The 13,920-nt window shown below is 39.6% G+C and overlaps 1 protein-coding gene across 2 annotated transcripts in view; it reads right to left on the minus strand.

Moving 5' to 3' along the window:
• The window catches only part of KAT6A (lysine acetyltransferase 6A), a 103,436-nt gene that overhangs the window by 31,167 nt on the left and 58,349 nt on the right, over nucleotides 1–13,920 (minus strand). For both annotated transcript variants that reach the window (XM_043454008.1, XM_043454007.1), the window contains exon 8: nucleotides 12,669–12,787. In XM_043454008.1, coding sequence (XP_043309943.1) covers nucleotides 12,669–12,787 — 119 coding nt within the window. The remainder of the gene's footprint in view (nucleotides 1–12,668; nucleotides 12,788–13,920) is intronic.

Genomic DNA, 13,920 nt, shown 5'->3' on the forward strand with positions numbered 1-13,920 from the left:
ATGAGGGACACACCAAGTGCTTTGCAAATGTCAATTCATTTACTCCTTTCAGCAAACCTATTAAGTAACCTAGTTGACAAAGGTCACTCAGCAGAGACAGGATTTGAACCCGGGCAGCTTCTCTCTAATACCTACGCTCTTAACCACTACCTTATTGAATATTCAATAAAATTTTGCTCAACTGTCAAGTCCAGCAGGATGGTTCCCGCTAAAGGGCAGCGAGAAGACGGGCCAGTCCGCCATCAAGGAGGTGGAGACCGGAGAACACACCATGGACACGCTCGAGCGCAGCCGTGGCGCGGACTTCCAGAGGCGCGCCCTCGGGGCACTCAAACAAACCGGAAATCCGCCGTGAGGGGGCGGGGACTCCGGACGCGCGCCCGACGCCAGGCTCACGGCGCTGCTGGGCCAGAGGAGTGAGGAGTGCCCCACACTGGATCCGAGCGGCGCTGTCCAGAAGGTGAGGATTCACCAAACAAGCGCCATACACTGCTTACCTGCGTTACCTGCCCACCACTGTCAAAAGATCTACAGACAGTTATGTGGGTGAGAATTAACCGCTTAGAGTGAGAAGCGCCTTCCATCTTGATTTTCCTATTGCAGTTGTAGCTAATAGGCGTGCATATCTTCGAGCAGTTTCAAATTACAAGACCACCTAGAGAGCATTTTCTAATACTATGCCTGGGCCCTTCTCCCCAGTCCCTGGAGTTCATCAGTATCTGAACAGGGCCTGGGCAGGGTAAGGTGGTTTTAAAAGTGCATTCTGGCTTGAGAACGACTATTTAGGTAGTTAGGACACTGAGGGTAAAATATGCTTTTACATACATTTTGGTAATTCTAAGATAAATATTTTCCAAGGAAAAAAATAATTAAATAAGGATAACAACTCTTAGAGTGAAGAGACTTGCTGAACCTAGTTTATTTCATTTCTAATTAACTGCTAAATTCTTTATGCAAAGAAAAAAGTTATTTCAAAAATGCTATTAACTTTCTAGAAACATACAATCAAATCCTTCAAAATTAGAAAGCACTAAAATTACTAAGGAAATATAACGCACTATTTGGTGATATTTTATGAAAAAAATCATTATATTTCGAGGAGGCTGTCATGCTCTTCAACGTAATGACTTGAATACAAATGCTTCTTTTCAGTGATGAATCTTCTAAGAAAAACCATTCCTTCCAAGTTCACAAAATCACTGTTGAAAGATAATTCCAAACAAAACCCTATACTACCAATTTCTTATGTTTCTATTTTGTTTTGTTTTAAGAGGTGGCTCTTTTTTATGGAAGTGTTCACTGAATAGCTACTAAGGATGGAACAGGGTACCAGGCAAACTATACCGTTCTCTTGAAAAAAATTTTTTTTAAAAAACAAACAAACAGCAAAACCAATTAATGACCCTTTTTGGGGGGGGGTGAAAAAAAGAAACCTTGTGAAATATTTCAATAATGTCTGACTTAATTAGGTAATATACCACACAAAATTTAATTGCTCAAGATCATCACTATAAGCTATCACTATTGGGGGCTGCTTTTGTGACTGGTTAACCCTCTATGAGAATCAAACTATGTCTCACTCACAGCCCCTGCACCTAGCAATTTCTAGAACAGGGTAGGTACTTAAAATATGATGAGCTATTGACTGGTTGGATTGCAGTCTAAGACGCTGTAATAAAATCTTCCTTCAAAATTTGTGGAACAAAGGTTGAAGCAGTTTCTACGACAGCATATCTAGGCTCTCCAAAATGACTCTGTATGTTATGTTCATGAATGCTGTTATTATTTAAAAACATCATCTAATCTAATCAATGGTGAGTCCCCCCACTGCTTCAACCCGCTTCCTCTAGGACATTAGGTCAGAGAGCCTGGAAGCTATTCTTGACTTCCCCTTACTCCTTTAAACTATACATCAAATCTACCGAGTTACGCTGACTTCATCTCTGAAAAGGATTCTACATTCATCTACTTTTCTCCCATTTCCACTGCCACCTCTCTAGTCTAAGTCACCATCTTCTTCCTTCTCAATCACTCAAACAGCCTCTAAATTTGTTTCCCTGCTTCTACTCTTGGCTTGGAATATGAGGAATTTCAATCCATTCATATAGTGGCTAAAAAAAGAAAATTTAATTCGTATTTGTTCTATTTCCTTGCTAAAATCATTCAATGATTAAAGAAGATGTGGTGTATACATACAATGGAATACTACTCAGCCATAAAAAAGAATTATCATGACATCATTATTTGTAGAATCTAAAAAGAAAAAAAGACACAAATAAATTCATTTAAAAACCAGAAATAAGACACAAACATAGAAAACAAGCTATTGGTTACCAAAGGGGAAAGGGACAGATATATGCTACTATATACAAAAGAGATGAACAACAAGGGTATACACTGTACAGCACAGGGAACGACAGTCAATATCTTACAATACATCACAATGGGAAAAAATCTTTTTAAATCATTCAATGACTTCCCACTACAATTGCAATAAAACCGCCAATCCTAACTTATTCCTCGTTTTCTCTCTCCAGCTTCATCTTCTGTGACTTTTATTCATTGTACTCCGGTTGGCCTGGCCTTCTTTCATTTCCTCAAATGCACCAAGTTCTTTTACGCCTCCAGACGTGCACAGGCAGTCCCCTATGTCTGGAACATTCTTCTCAGTAGCTCTTTGCCTTGCTGACTTTCTAGCCATCTTCTAAGTCCCTGTGTGAATTACACTGCCTAGGAACCCAGAAACTGGCACAGGAAGTGTCTACTATCCCCTCTCACCACATTCTTCCCTCTCTTCCCACTTATCAGCTTGCAACAGACTTATCTGTACAATTGTTTACTATCTGCTGAGACTGAAGGTTTCATGAAGGCAGAGTCTATGACTGTTTGTCTACCCTACAGCTCTAGCTCCATGCCAGGCACGTGAGTTCTAAATGAATGGACTTCATGGAGAAACACCATCATCAGTATTTTAGTGCACTGTGCAGTAGTGCACTGAAATTATTTTTGTAGTGTGCTTCTGAAAATAAGCACAGGTTAGGAATTCACAAACCCAGCTGCCCATTTCCTTGGTGCCAGATACATATACGGACAATCACAGTTTAATAAAACACTGAAAGAAACATACTGTCTCCAGTGGCCTCAGCAGGGCTCAGCACCCTTTTAACTCTCCCCAGTCATCTTTCTCTTCATACCTGTTATTATAACTTCTGGCTCATTTCACCCAACAAAAAATTTCATTTATCCACTCATTAAACAAATATTTACTGAGCCTTTACTATATTCCAAATACTCAGTATAAAGCAGTGACCAAAAAGAAAGTGCCTGATCTCAAGGCACTGACATTCTAGAAATTAATATTTACATTTATAAGTAAGTGGTAAATACCTTGTAGGACAAGCAAGCAGGTAAGGGAACAAAGAGTGACACAGTGTGGATAAATGTACGCTGTTTCAGTTTGGGATTTAGGAAGAGCCTCTCTGATACAAGACAGAAGCAGAGGCCTAAAGAGAGCGAGCAGTGAGCAGACTCGCTCTCTGGACCAGAGGACGGGCCATGCAGACCAGGAGCAGGAAGTGCCAAGGCTCTGAGGCGGAAGTGCGCCTGGGGCGTCTGCGGAAGGGAGACGCGGCCTGTGGCTGGTGAGGTGTGGACGGGGCAGAGTGGGGGGACGGGCCGAGAGGCAGGGAGGCACAGGGCCACAGCGCGTCTCTTTACACAGTCTCGGCAGGGCTGAATGGCGCTAGAGGCTTTCTGAGCAGAGGAGTGGAAAGTCTGAAAACATTTACTCCAGTCCCCGCGTAAAGAACACAGCTCAGACACTGGTGAGCAGCAGGAGTGGAAGCAAGCGCATGAGTATGGAGACATCACAGCCGCCCAGAGAAGAGGAGGCAGCGCAGGCGAGGAAGGTGGGTGGGGAAAGCAGCTGTCATGTTTTGAGACATTCTGGGGTAGGACCAGTAGGATTTGCCAATGAACCGAATATGTACAGGGTATGAGACAGAAGAAAGCAAGGATGACACTTCTTTGGGCCTGAGAAAGTAAAAGAACAGAACTACCACTGATGCCCATTCTCCACTAAAAGGAACCAGGGATTCTCAGAGAAATGGCTGAATCCACAGCGTGAATAACTGGAGCCTAGGATATACTGCTGTGGCTAAAAGCAGATATGAATATGTGCTATACAAATATTCAATCATTTCACTGTATACTTATAACTCTTTTACAGTTAGTAAAATTGAGGTCAATTATACTTCAACTTCAGAGAAGACAATGGCACCCCACTCCAGTACTCTTGCCTGGAAAATCCCATGGACAGAGGAGCCTGGTAGGCTGTGGTCCATGGGGTCGCTAAGAGTTGGACATGACTGAGCGACTTCACTTTCTTTCACTTTTCACTTTCATGCAGTGGAGAAGGAAATGGCAACCCACTCCAGTGTTCCTGCCTGGAGAATCCCACGGACGGGGAGCCGATGGGCTGCCATCTATGGGGTCGCAGAGTTGGACACGACTGAAGTGACTTAGCAGCAGTAGCAGCAGCAGCAGCAGCATAAACTTTAAAAAATCACCAAATAAATAGAACAAATTGGACAAAGTAACACACACACACACACACACAAGCTTGGAACAACCTGAGCATCTAAATAAGTACCAATAACAACAAATGATAAGATAACACATAAAATATGAATCTGAAATATGGAACAACCTGAGCATCTAAATAAGTACCAATAACAACAAATGATAAGATAACACATAAAATACGAATCTGTAAGTAATAGACGGATGGATAGAAGGATGGATAGACAGAAAAAAGGAAAAGCTCTTCCTTATATTAGTATGCCAATTAAAAAACACATATGATGGAATTAGATAAATCATCTAATTCCATCGAAAGCAACCAACAAAGTCTAGTGGATAAAATCTGATGAGAAACAGCACATATTTAAATAAAGTGTATTCCCAAAAATTACTTAATTACAGAGGGCACATGATTTCACAGGTAAGAAACATGGCACAATATCACTGTAACCAAGTGATCAAGGGACAAGTCACCACTGTGGATGTTCTACAAAATAAATGACCTGCACTCATCAGAAATGTCAAGGGCATGAAAAATAAAGACTGAGAAACTGTTCCAGGGTAAAGGAGAAGAAGGAGACATAATGAGTGAACAAAACACATAATCCTCAGTTGGAGAGTTGACCAGGACAAGGCTTCCTTTCCTTTTGCTATGAAGAAAATTAGTAGTACAACTAGTAAAATCTGAATAAAATCTTCAGATTAGATAACATGTTTCATGGGTATAAACTCCTGATCTGGACTGTACTGTGGTCACCTGTAAGAATGTCCTTGTTTCTAGAAAATACATACAAATAAACAGGAGTCAAAAGCATTAGTATACATCTGCAACTTAATTCTGGAAAAGAGGTTCTTAAAAAGTGAAGAAACGACAACCTGATAGAACAAGATGGTGGAGGAGCAGATGGATGTGGAGAACATCTCTCTCCACAGATACATCAGGAATACACCTTCAGACACAGAAGTGCATGCAGAACACCAGCTGAGAGTGGACAGGAGTACATGCCCAGAGGAAACGAATATAGAGAACCATGCAAAACTTGAGATCAAGTCCTGAGCCTCTGGAGTGGGAGCAGTGACTCCAAGACCCTAGACTACCAGAGAACTCACCCTAGGGAGTACCAAATGGTGAGAACTCACACGAAGGAAACCACCTGAATACAAGACCCAGCATCACCCAACCACCAGCAGCACTCTGCAGGACGCCTCATCTAAACCACAAACAAAACAAAAATACAAACCCAACCATCAGCAGACAGGAGTACCACCTCACTCAGCCTTGCCCATCAGAGGAAAAACAAACAAAAACTCAGCACAAATCTCACCCTATAGGAAGCTTACACAAACCACTGGACCTTAGGAGGGCAGAAACCAAAAGGATGAAAGAATTCAACCTTGAAGCCTGGGAAAAGGAGACCTCAAACACAGTAAGTTAAAAAAAAATAATGAAAAGGCAGCAAAATAATACACAAATGACGGAACAAACTAGAAACACAGAAGTCCAAATAAATGAAGAGGAAATAGGCAAACTACCTGAAAATTCAAAATAATGATAGTAAAGATGATCACAAGCCTTGAAAACAAAATGGAGAAAATGCAACAATCAATTAACAAAGACCTATAAGAATTAAAGAATAAACATACAGAGACAAACAATTACTGAAATTAAAAATACTCTAGAAGGAATTACAGCAGAATATCCGAAGCAGAAGAACCAATCAGTGAGCTGAAAGATAAAATGGTGGAATAACTTCTCAAGAGCAGAATAAAGTAAAAAGAATGAAAAGAACTGAGGATAGTCTCTGGGACAACATCAAACGCACCAACATTTGAATTACAGGGGTCCCAGAAGAAGAGAAAAAGAAAGTATGACAAAATTTTTGAAGAGATTATAGTTGAAAATTTTCCCAATATGGAAAAAGAAATAGTCAATCAAGTCTAAGAGGCACAGAGTCCCATACAGGATAAATCCAAGGAGAAACATGGCAAGATACTAAGCAAACTAACAAAGACTAAACACAAAGAAAGAACATTAAAAGCAGCAAGGGAGAAGCAGCCAGTAACATACAAGGGAAACCCCGTACGCTTAACAGCTGATCTTTCAGCAGAAACTGCAGGCCTGAAGGGAATGGCACAATATATTTAAAGCACTGAAAGATTACTGAACCCAGCAAGTAGTGAAAGTGCAACCAGGATTACTGTACCTGGCAAGGATCTCATTCAAAATTGATGGAGAAATAAAAAGCTTTTCAGACAATCAAAAGTTAAGAGAATTCAGTACCACCAAACAAACCTTACAAGAATATATAATCAAGAAATATGAGAAGAAAAAAGATCTACAAAATCAACCCCAAACAATTAGGAAAATGGCAATAGGAACATATATATCAATAACTACTTTAAATGTAAATGGATTAAATGCTCCAACCAAAAGACACAGACTGTCTCAATGGATACAAAAACAAGACCCATGTATATGCTGTCTACAAGAAACCCACTTCAGACCTAAAGACACATATAGGCTGAAAGTGAGAGGATGGAAAAATATATTCCTTGCACATGGGAAGCAAAAGAAAGCTGGAGTAGCAATCCTCATATCAGAAAAAACAGACCTTAAAATAAAGATTACAAGAGATAAGGAAGGACACTACATAATGACTAAGGGATCAATCCAAGAGGGAGACATAATTGTAAATATCTATGCACCCAACACAGGAGCATCTCAATACATAAGACAAACATGAACAGACATAAAAGGAGAAATTGACAGTAACACAATAATAATAGGAGACTTTAACACCCCACTCACACCAATGGACAGATCATCAAAACAGAAAATTAATAAGCAAACACAAGTCTTAAATGATACATTAGATGAGATGGATCTCATTGATATCTTCAGGGCATTCCAACCAAATGCAGAAGAAGACACCTTCTTCTCAAGTGCACATGGAACACTCTCCAGGATAGACCACATCTTGCGTCACAAATCAAACCTCAGTAAACTTAAGAAAACTGAAATCATATCAAGCATCTTCTCCAACCACAACACTATGAGACTAGATATCAATTTCAAGAAAAAAAAAAGTGCAAGAAACACAAACCCATGGAGATTAAACAACATGTTTCTAAATAAATAATAGGTTACTGAAGAAATCAAAAGGGAAATAAAAAAATTTCTAGAAACAAATGACAATGAAAACACAACAACTCAAAACCTATGGGATGCAGCAAAAGCAGTTCTAAGAGGGAAGTTTACAGCAATACAGTCCTACCTCAAGAAACAAGAAAAACATCGAACAGACAACCTAACTTTACACCTAAAACAACTAGAAAAAGAAGAACAAACAAACCCCAAAATTAGTAGAAGGAAAGAAATCATAAAGATCAGAGCAGAAATAAATGGAAAAGAAAGGAAAGAAACAAGAGTAAAGATTACTAAAACTAAAAGTTTGTTTTTTGAGAAGATAAACAAAATTGACGAACCTTTAGCCAGACTCATCAAGAAAAAAAAAAGAAGAATCAAATCAACAAAATTAGAAATGAAAAAGGAGAGCTTACAACAGACAATGCAGAAATGAAAGGATTATAAGAGACTATTATGAACAACTCTATGGCAATAAAATGGATTACCTGGAAGAAATGGACAGATACTTAGAAAAGTTCAATCTTCCAAGACTGAACCAGGAAGAAATAGAAATTATGAGCAACCCAATGACAAGCACTGAAACTGAAGCTGTGATCCAAAATCTCCCAAAACACAAAAGCCCAGGAACAGATGGCTTCATAGGAGAATTCTGTCAAACATTTAGAGAAGAGCTAATGCCTATCCTTCTAAAACTTCCAAAAAGTTGCAGAGGAAAGAATACTTCCAAACTCATTCTACGAGGCCACCACCTCCCTGATACCAAAACCAGACAAAGACAACACAGAAAAAGAAAACTACAGGCCAATATCACAGATGAACACAGATGCAAAAATCCTCAACAAAATTTTTAGCAAATTCAGCAACACATCAAAAAGCTCATATACCATGATCAAGTTGGGTTTATTCCAGGAAGGCAAGGATTCTTTAATATATGCAAATCAATCAATGTGATACACCATATTAACAAACTGAAAGATAAAAACCGTATAAGACCATATGATAATCTCAACAGATGCAGAAAAAGCCTTTGACAAAATTCAACATCCATTTATGATTAAAACTCTTCAAAAAATGGGCACAGAAGAAACCTACCTCAACATAGTAAAGACCATATATGATAAGCCTACAGCAAACATTATTCTCAATAGTGAAAAATCAAAAGCATTCCCCATAAGATCAAGAACAAGACAACAGTGTCCACTTTCACCACAATTATTCAACATAGCTCTGCAAGTCTTAGTTATAGCAATTGGAGAAGAGAAAAATAAAAGGAATCCAGATTGGGAAAGAAGTAAAGCTCTCACTGTTTGCAGATGACATGATATTGTACATAGAAAATCCTAAAGACAGTATCAGAAAATTGCTACAGCTAATCAGTGAATTTAGCAAAGTTGCAGGATACAAAATCAATACACAGAAATCACTTGCATTTCTATACACTAACAATGAAAAATCAGAGAAATTAATGAATCAATCCCATTCACCACTGCAACAAAAAGAATTAAATATCTACGAGTAAACTTACCTAAGGAGACAAAAGAACTGTACACAGAAAATTATAAGACACTAATGAAAGAAATCAAAGATGACATAAACAGATGGAGAGATAGTCCATGTTCCTGCGCAGGAAGAATCAATACTATGAAAATGACTATACTATCAAGTGCAATCTACAGATTCAATGCAATCCCTATCAAATTACCAATGGCATTTTTCACAGAACTAGAACAAAAAATTTCACAATTCATATGGAAACACACAAGACCCCGAATAGACAAAGCAGTCTTGCAAAAGAAGAATGAAGCTGAAAGAATCAACCTTCCTGACTTCAGATTATACTACAAAGCTACAGTCATCAAGACAGTATGATCCTGGCACAAACACAGAAATACAGACCAATGGAACAAGATAGAAAGCCCAGAAATAAACCCGTGCACCTATGGGTACCTTATTTTTGACAAAGGAGGCAGGAATATACAATGGGGCAAAGACAGCCTCTTCAATATACGGTGCTGGGAAAACTGGATAGCTACATGTAAAAGAATGAAATTAGAACACTTCTCAATACCACACACAAAGATCAACTCAAAATGGACTAAAGACCTAAATATAAGACCAGAAACTATAAAACTCTTAGAAGAAAACATAGGCAGAACACTCGATGACATAAATCAAAGCAAGATCCTCTATGACCCACCTCCTGGAGTAACAGAATTAAAAACAAAAGTAAACAGTGTGGGCAAGTGGGAGCTGATTAAACTTAAAGGCTTTTGTACAGCAAAGGAAACTACAAGCAAGGTGAAAAGACATCCCTCAGAATGGGATAAAATAATAACAAGTGAAACAACTGACAAAGGATTAGTTTCCAAAATATACAAGCAGCTCATACAACTCAATACCAAAAAAACAAACAACCCAATCAAAAAGTGGGAAAAAGACCTAAACAGACATTTCTCCAAAGAAGACATACAGATGGCTAACAAACATATGAAAAGATGCTCAACATCGCTCATTGTTAGAGAAATGCAAATCAAAACTACAATGAGATATCACCTCACACCAGTCAGAATGGCCATCATCAAGAAGTCTACAAACAATAAATGCTGGAGAGGATGTGAAGAAAAGGGAATGCTCCTGCACTGTTGGTGGGAATGTAAATTGATACAGTCACTATGGAGGATGGTATGGAGATTCTTTAAAAAACTAGGAATAAAAACACCATAAAAGCACCCAGCAATCCCACTCCTACACATATACCCTGAGGAAACCAAAACTGAAAAAGACACATGTTCATTTTTCACTGAGGCACTATTTACAATAGCTAGAACATGGAAGCAACCTAGATGTCCATCGACAGATGAATGGATAAAGAAGTTGTGGTACATACACACAATGGAATATTACTCAGCCATAAAAAGGAACACATATGAATCACAGTTCTGATGAGGTGGATGAACCTAGAACCTATTATACAAAGTGAAGTGAGTCAGAAAGAGAAGGATAAATATTGTATTCTAATACATATATATATATATATAATCTAGAATAACAGTACTGAAGAATTTATTTACAGAGCAACAGTGGAGAAACAGACATAGAGAATAGTCTGTGGACATGGGCAGAGGGGAGGAGAGGGTGAGAGGTATGGAAAGAGTAACATGGAAACTCACATTACCACATGTTAAATAGCCAACGGGAATTTTCTGTGTGGCTCAGGACACTCAAACAGGGGCTCTGTGTCAACCTAGAGGGGTGGGGTGGGGTGGGAGATGGGAGGGAGGTTCAAAAGGGAGGGGGTGTATGTACACCTATGGCTGATTCATGTTGAGGTTTGCCAGAAAACAACAAAATTCTGTAAAGTAATTACCCTTCAATAAAAAAATAAATTACAAAGAAAAATAAATCCAAAAAAAGTGAAGAAACTACTCTCTCCTTTGAATTCCCACTAAACACCATGTAAACTCCTACTACAGTACCTGTAATACTTTTTTTTAACTTATTGTCAGGAAAAGAACATGCCTTTAGAGGTTAAGCAAGTTGTCTGAAGTAGAAGTCAGTAAAAGACCAAGGCCTGAACCCAGATCCCTCGACTCAAAGCCCAACCTGGTTAAGTCCTAAGATGGTGAACTGTTGAGTAAATGTTTCCTGAATATTTACACTGTTGTTTTTAGTTTTCAAAACTGCATAGGAATGGAGGCGCAGACACAGGACGACTTGCGGAAGCAGTGGGGGGAAGAGAGGGTAGGACAAACTGATACAGCAGCGCCGGCATACACACTGCCACGTGCAAACCAAATCGCTGCCGAGAGGCGGCTGGGTGACACAGGGCGGCCAGCCTGGGCTCTGTGATGGTCTCGACGGGTGGACGGGGTGCGAGGGGTGCTCAGCAGCGAGGGGGTGCATGTACACACACGGCCGATTCCCTTTGTTGTGTGGCAGAGAGTAACACAACGTTGTAAAGTGACTATCCTCCAATTAAAAAAAAATACATAAACAATCTGTTCACTAGTGGGTCTCTGAATCCAAAGAGCTTCACCTACACAACAGGAATCCCCAGCAGTGGCCTATAAATTCTTAATTTCAAGGTAAGAGATAGAACTCAACTTGTCTTACACAGTGACTTGGTGGCAAAGGAGTGAGACAAAAGATCTACAAAACCCAAGAGTTTTCATGATCCACACCTGCACTTTTCCCATCTTTTCTCCTGCCATTATCTACACCCTTGTTCTCTGCGTTTCAAAGAATACTTCCAAATCTTTGCACTTCCGTTCTTTCTAATTAATGAGACCCCATTCCTTGTCATCCTGATAAAACTCCTTTCCATTTCTAAGACCAGCTCAAGTGGTATTTCCCCTCAATGAATCCTCTCTGACTCCCCAGACAGAAGTACAGGCTTGCCTCCTCTACTCCCCACATTTCATGTATTCTATAATTAAACTGCCACATTAAGGAAATTATCTATTTACAAGCCTCTCCTGGCTGGAGAAGGAATCCTGTCATTTACTTTGGCATCTCCAGGAGCTGGCACATAAGCAGGCTCTGTGTCTGCACATTTATATCTTGCTATGTGTCAACAAAGGATTAAGGCACTAGCATTTAATAAATATTTCCTGAGTTAATGAATATGTGTTTCATCACCTGAGAGAGGTTTGGTTTTTGTTTGTTTGCCAGTCAAATCCTAAACTCTTCTTCATATAGGACAGAAAATAAACCAAGCTCATTTGATACTGGCAGTTAAAGCAATGTGTTTACCTGCAAAACCAAACCAGTTACCACGGGTTTGTTTGGGAAGAACAGCTTAACCACAAACAGTGCACGTGCAGAAACCGCAGCAGATCAGATGCACAAACACACTACTACCGCGTCACCCACAAGACAAGTAATCCTCTGTTTCTCACCAGGAACAAACTGACTGTCCAATCTGAATACTCAACTTTACCTGCAGCGCTTGTTCTTGGATGTCACGAAATAATTCCATATCCTTCTCAGTCATGATTTCCTGGCTCCCGAAAAGCCGGTCCTCGCTTTCTTGTTTGCCATCCCAGCCATCCTGATTGTCTGCACGTTAAGAAAGGGCTTACATGTTACTGATGCCATCATGAGTTCAGCACACGAACTGGAACAAACTTCAAGTGCCTTAATATTATTTATGTAAAAGAGGACAGCACTAAGCTGACTTCCAGAAAGATACTAGTCAATAAAGGATATGTACACATTGTATCTGCCTCATAATGAAAACCCTGAATTGAGTTAAAGCTTTTTAAAAGTATTACATAACTAAATTTAAACTTCATTAAACAAGTTTGTATTTCAGCATATACATACATATATTAAAAAAAGTACAACAGGAAAAAGGTCTAAGGAATATGCAGTCTATTCTGAAATAACAAGAATACAAAACTTTTAACACATGTCAACACGTAAATGTTGCTTTTTCATTCTTTGGTAGTATGGAAGAAGTTTATGTTATAGCAAGACATAATTTTCATCACTTTAGAGCAAAACAAGAAAAGTTTGCTCCTGTTAAAATTCTCAATGATTCCACAGTTCTTCCTAAGGCCAATGCATTCTTATCTCAACAAAATGGTCTATTTCAAGTGGCTATTTTAACTGATGCCCAGTGCCAACTCCTCAACTCACCTCCCGTTCTGGGTGCCCATTTAAAGCACAAACTCCAAAGCCTGGGGAGCACAGGCGGTAACCCTCTGGGAAAGTACGAGAAATTAAAATAAGCATTCACTAAATGATGCACCTTCCTCAAATGGGTAGAGACGTGAGTGAGAGGAGTATTGGGGTATCAAGCAGATCATCAGCCTTTGCGTTTGAGAATAACACCAATGTGGTCCTGCCTCTTCTCTGAATGTGTGACAGTTCTCTTAAAAAACCAACTGTATACACAGTTACTCATTTCGTGGAAGAAGAAAAAGGACAGGGGCTCACTCGACGATATTCCTAAACTGAAAAATCCATGTCTGATCTGCAGATGCTCTGCGCCTTCACTGCCCCCTAGTGCGTGACACAGAGGGATGCAGGCCCAGATCGGGTACAGCACTCCCCACGCTACAAGACGTGCAGGCTGCCTCCTGAGCTACAGCTCAGAGAGAAAATGACAGAGCCCGTCAAAGCCAAAGTCATGCCTGAGACTCGGCAATGGTTCTCCACACACTCGATACATTTGCTCTGATAGAAAA

The sequence above is a fragment of the Cervus canadensis genome, chromosome 31 (assembly GCF_019320065.1).
Source record: "Cervus canadensis isolate Bull #8, Minnesota chromosome 31, ASM1932006v1, whole genome shotgun sequence".
Lineage (NCBI taxonomy): Eukaryota > Metazoa > Chordata > Mammalia > Artiodactyla > Cervidae > Cervus > Cervus canadensis.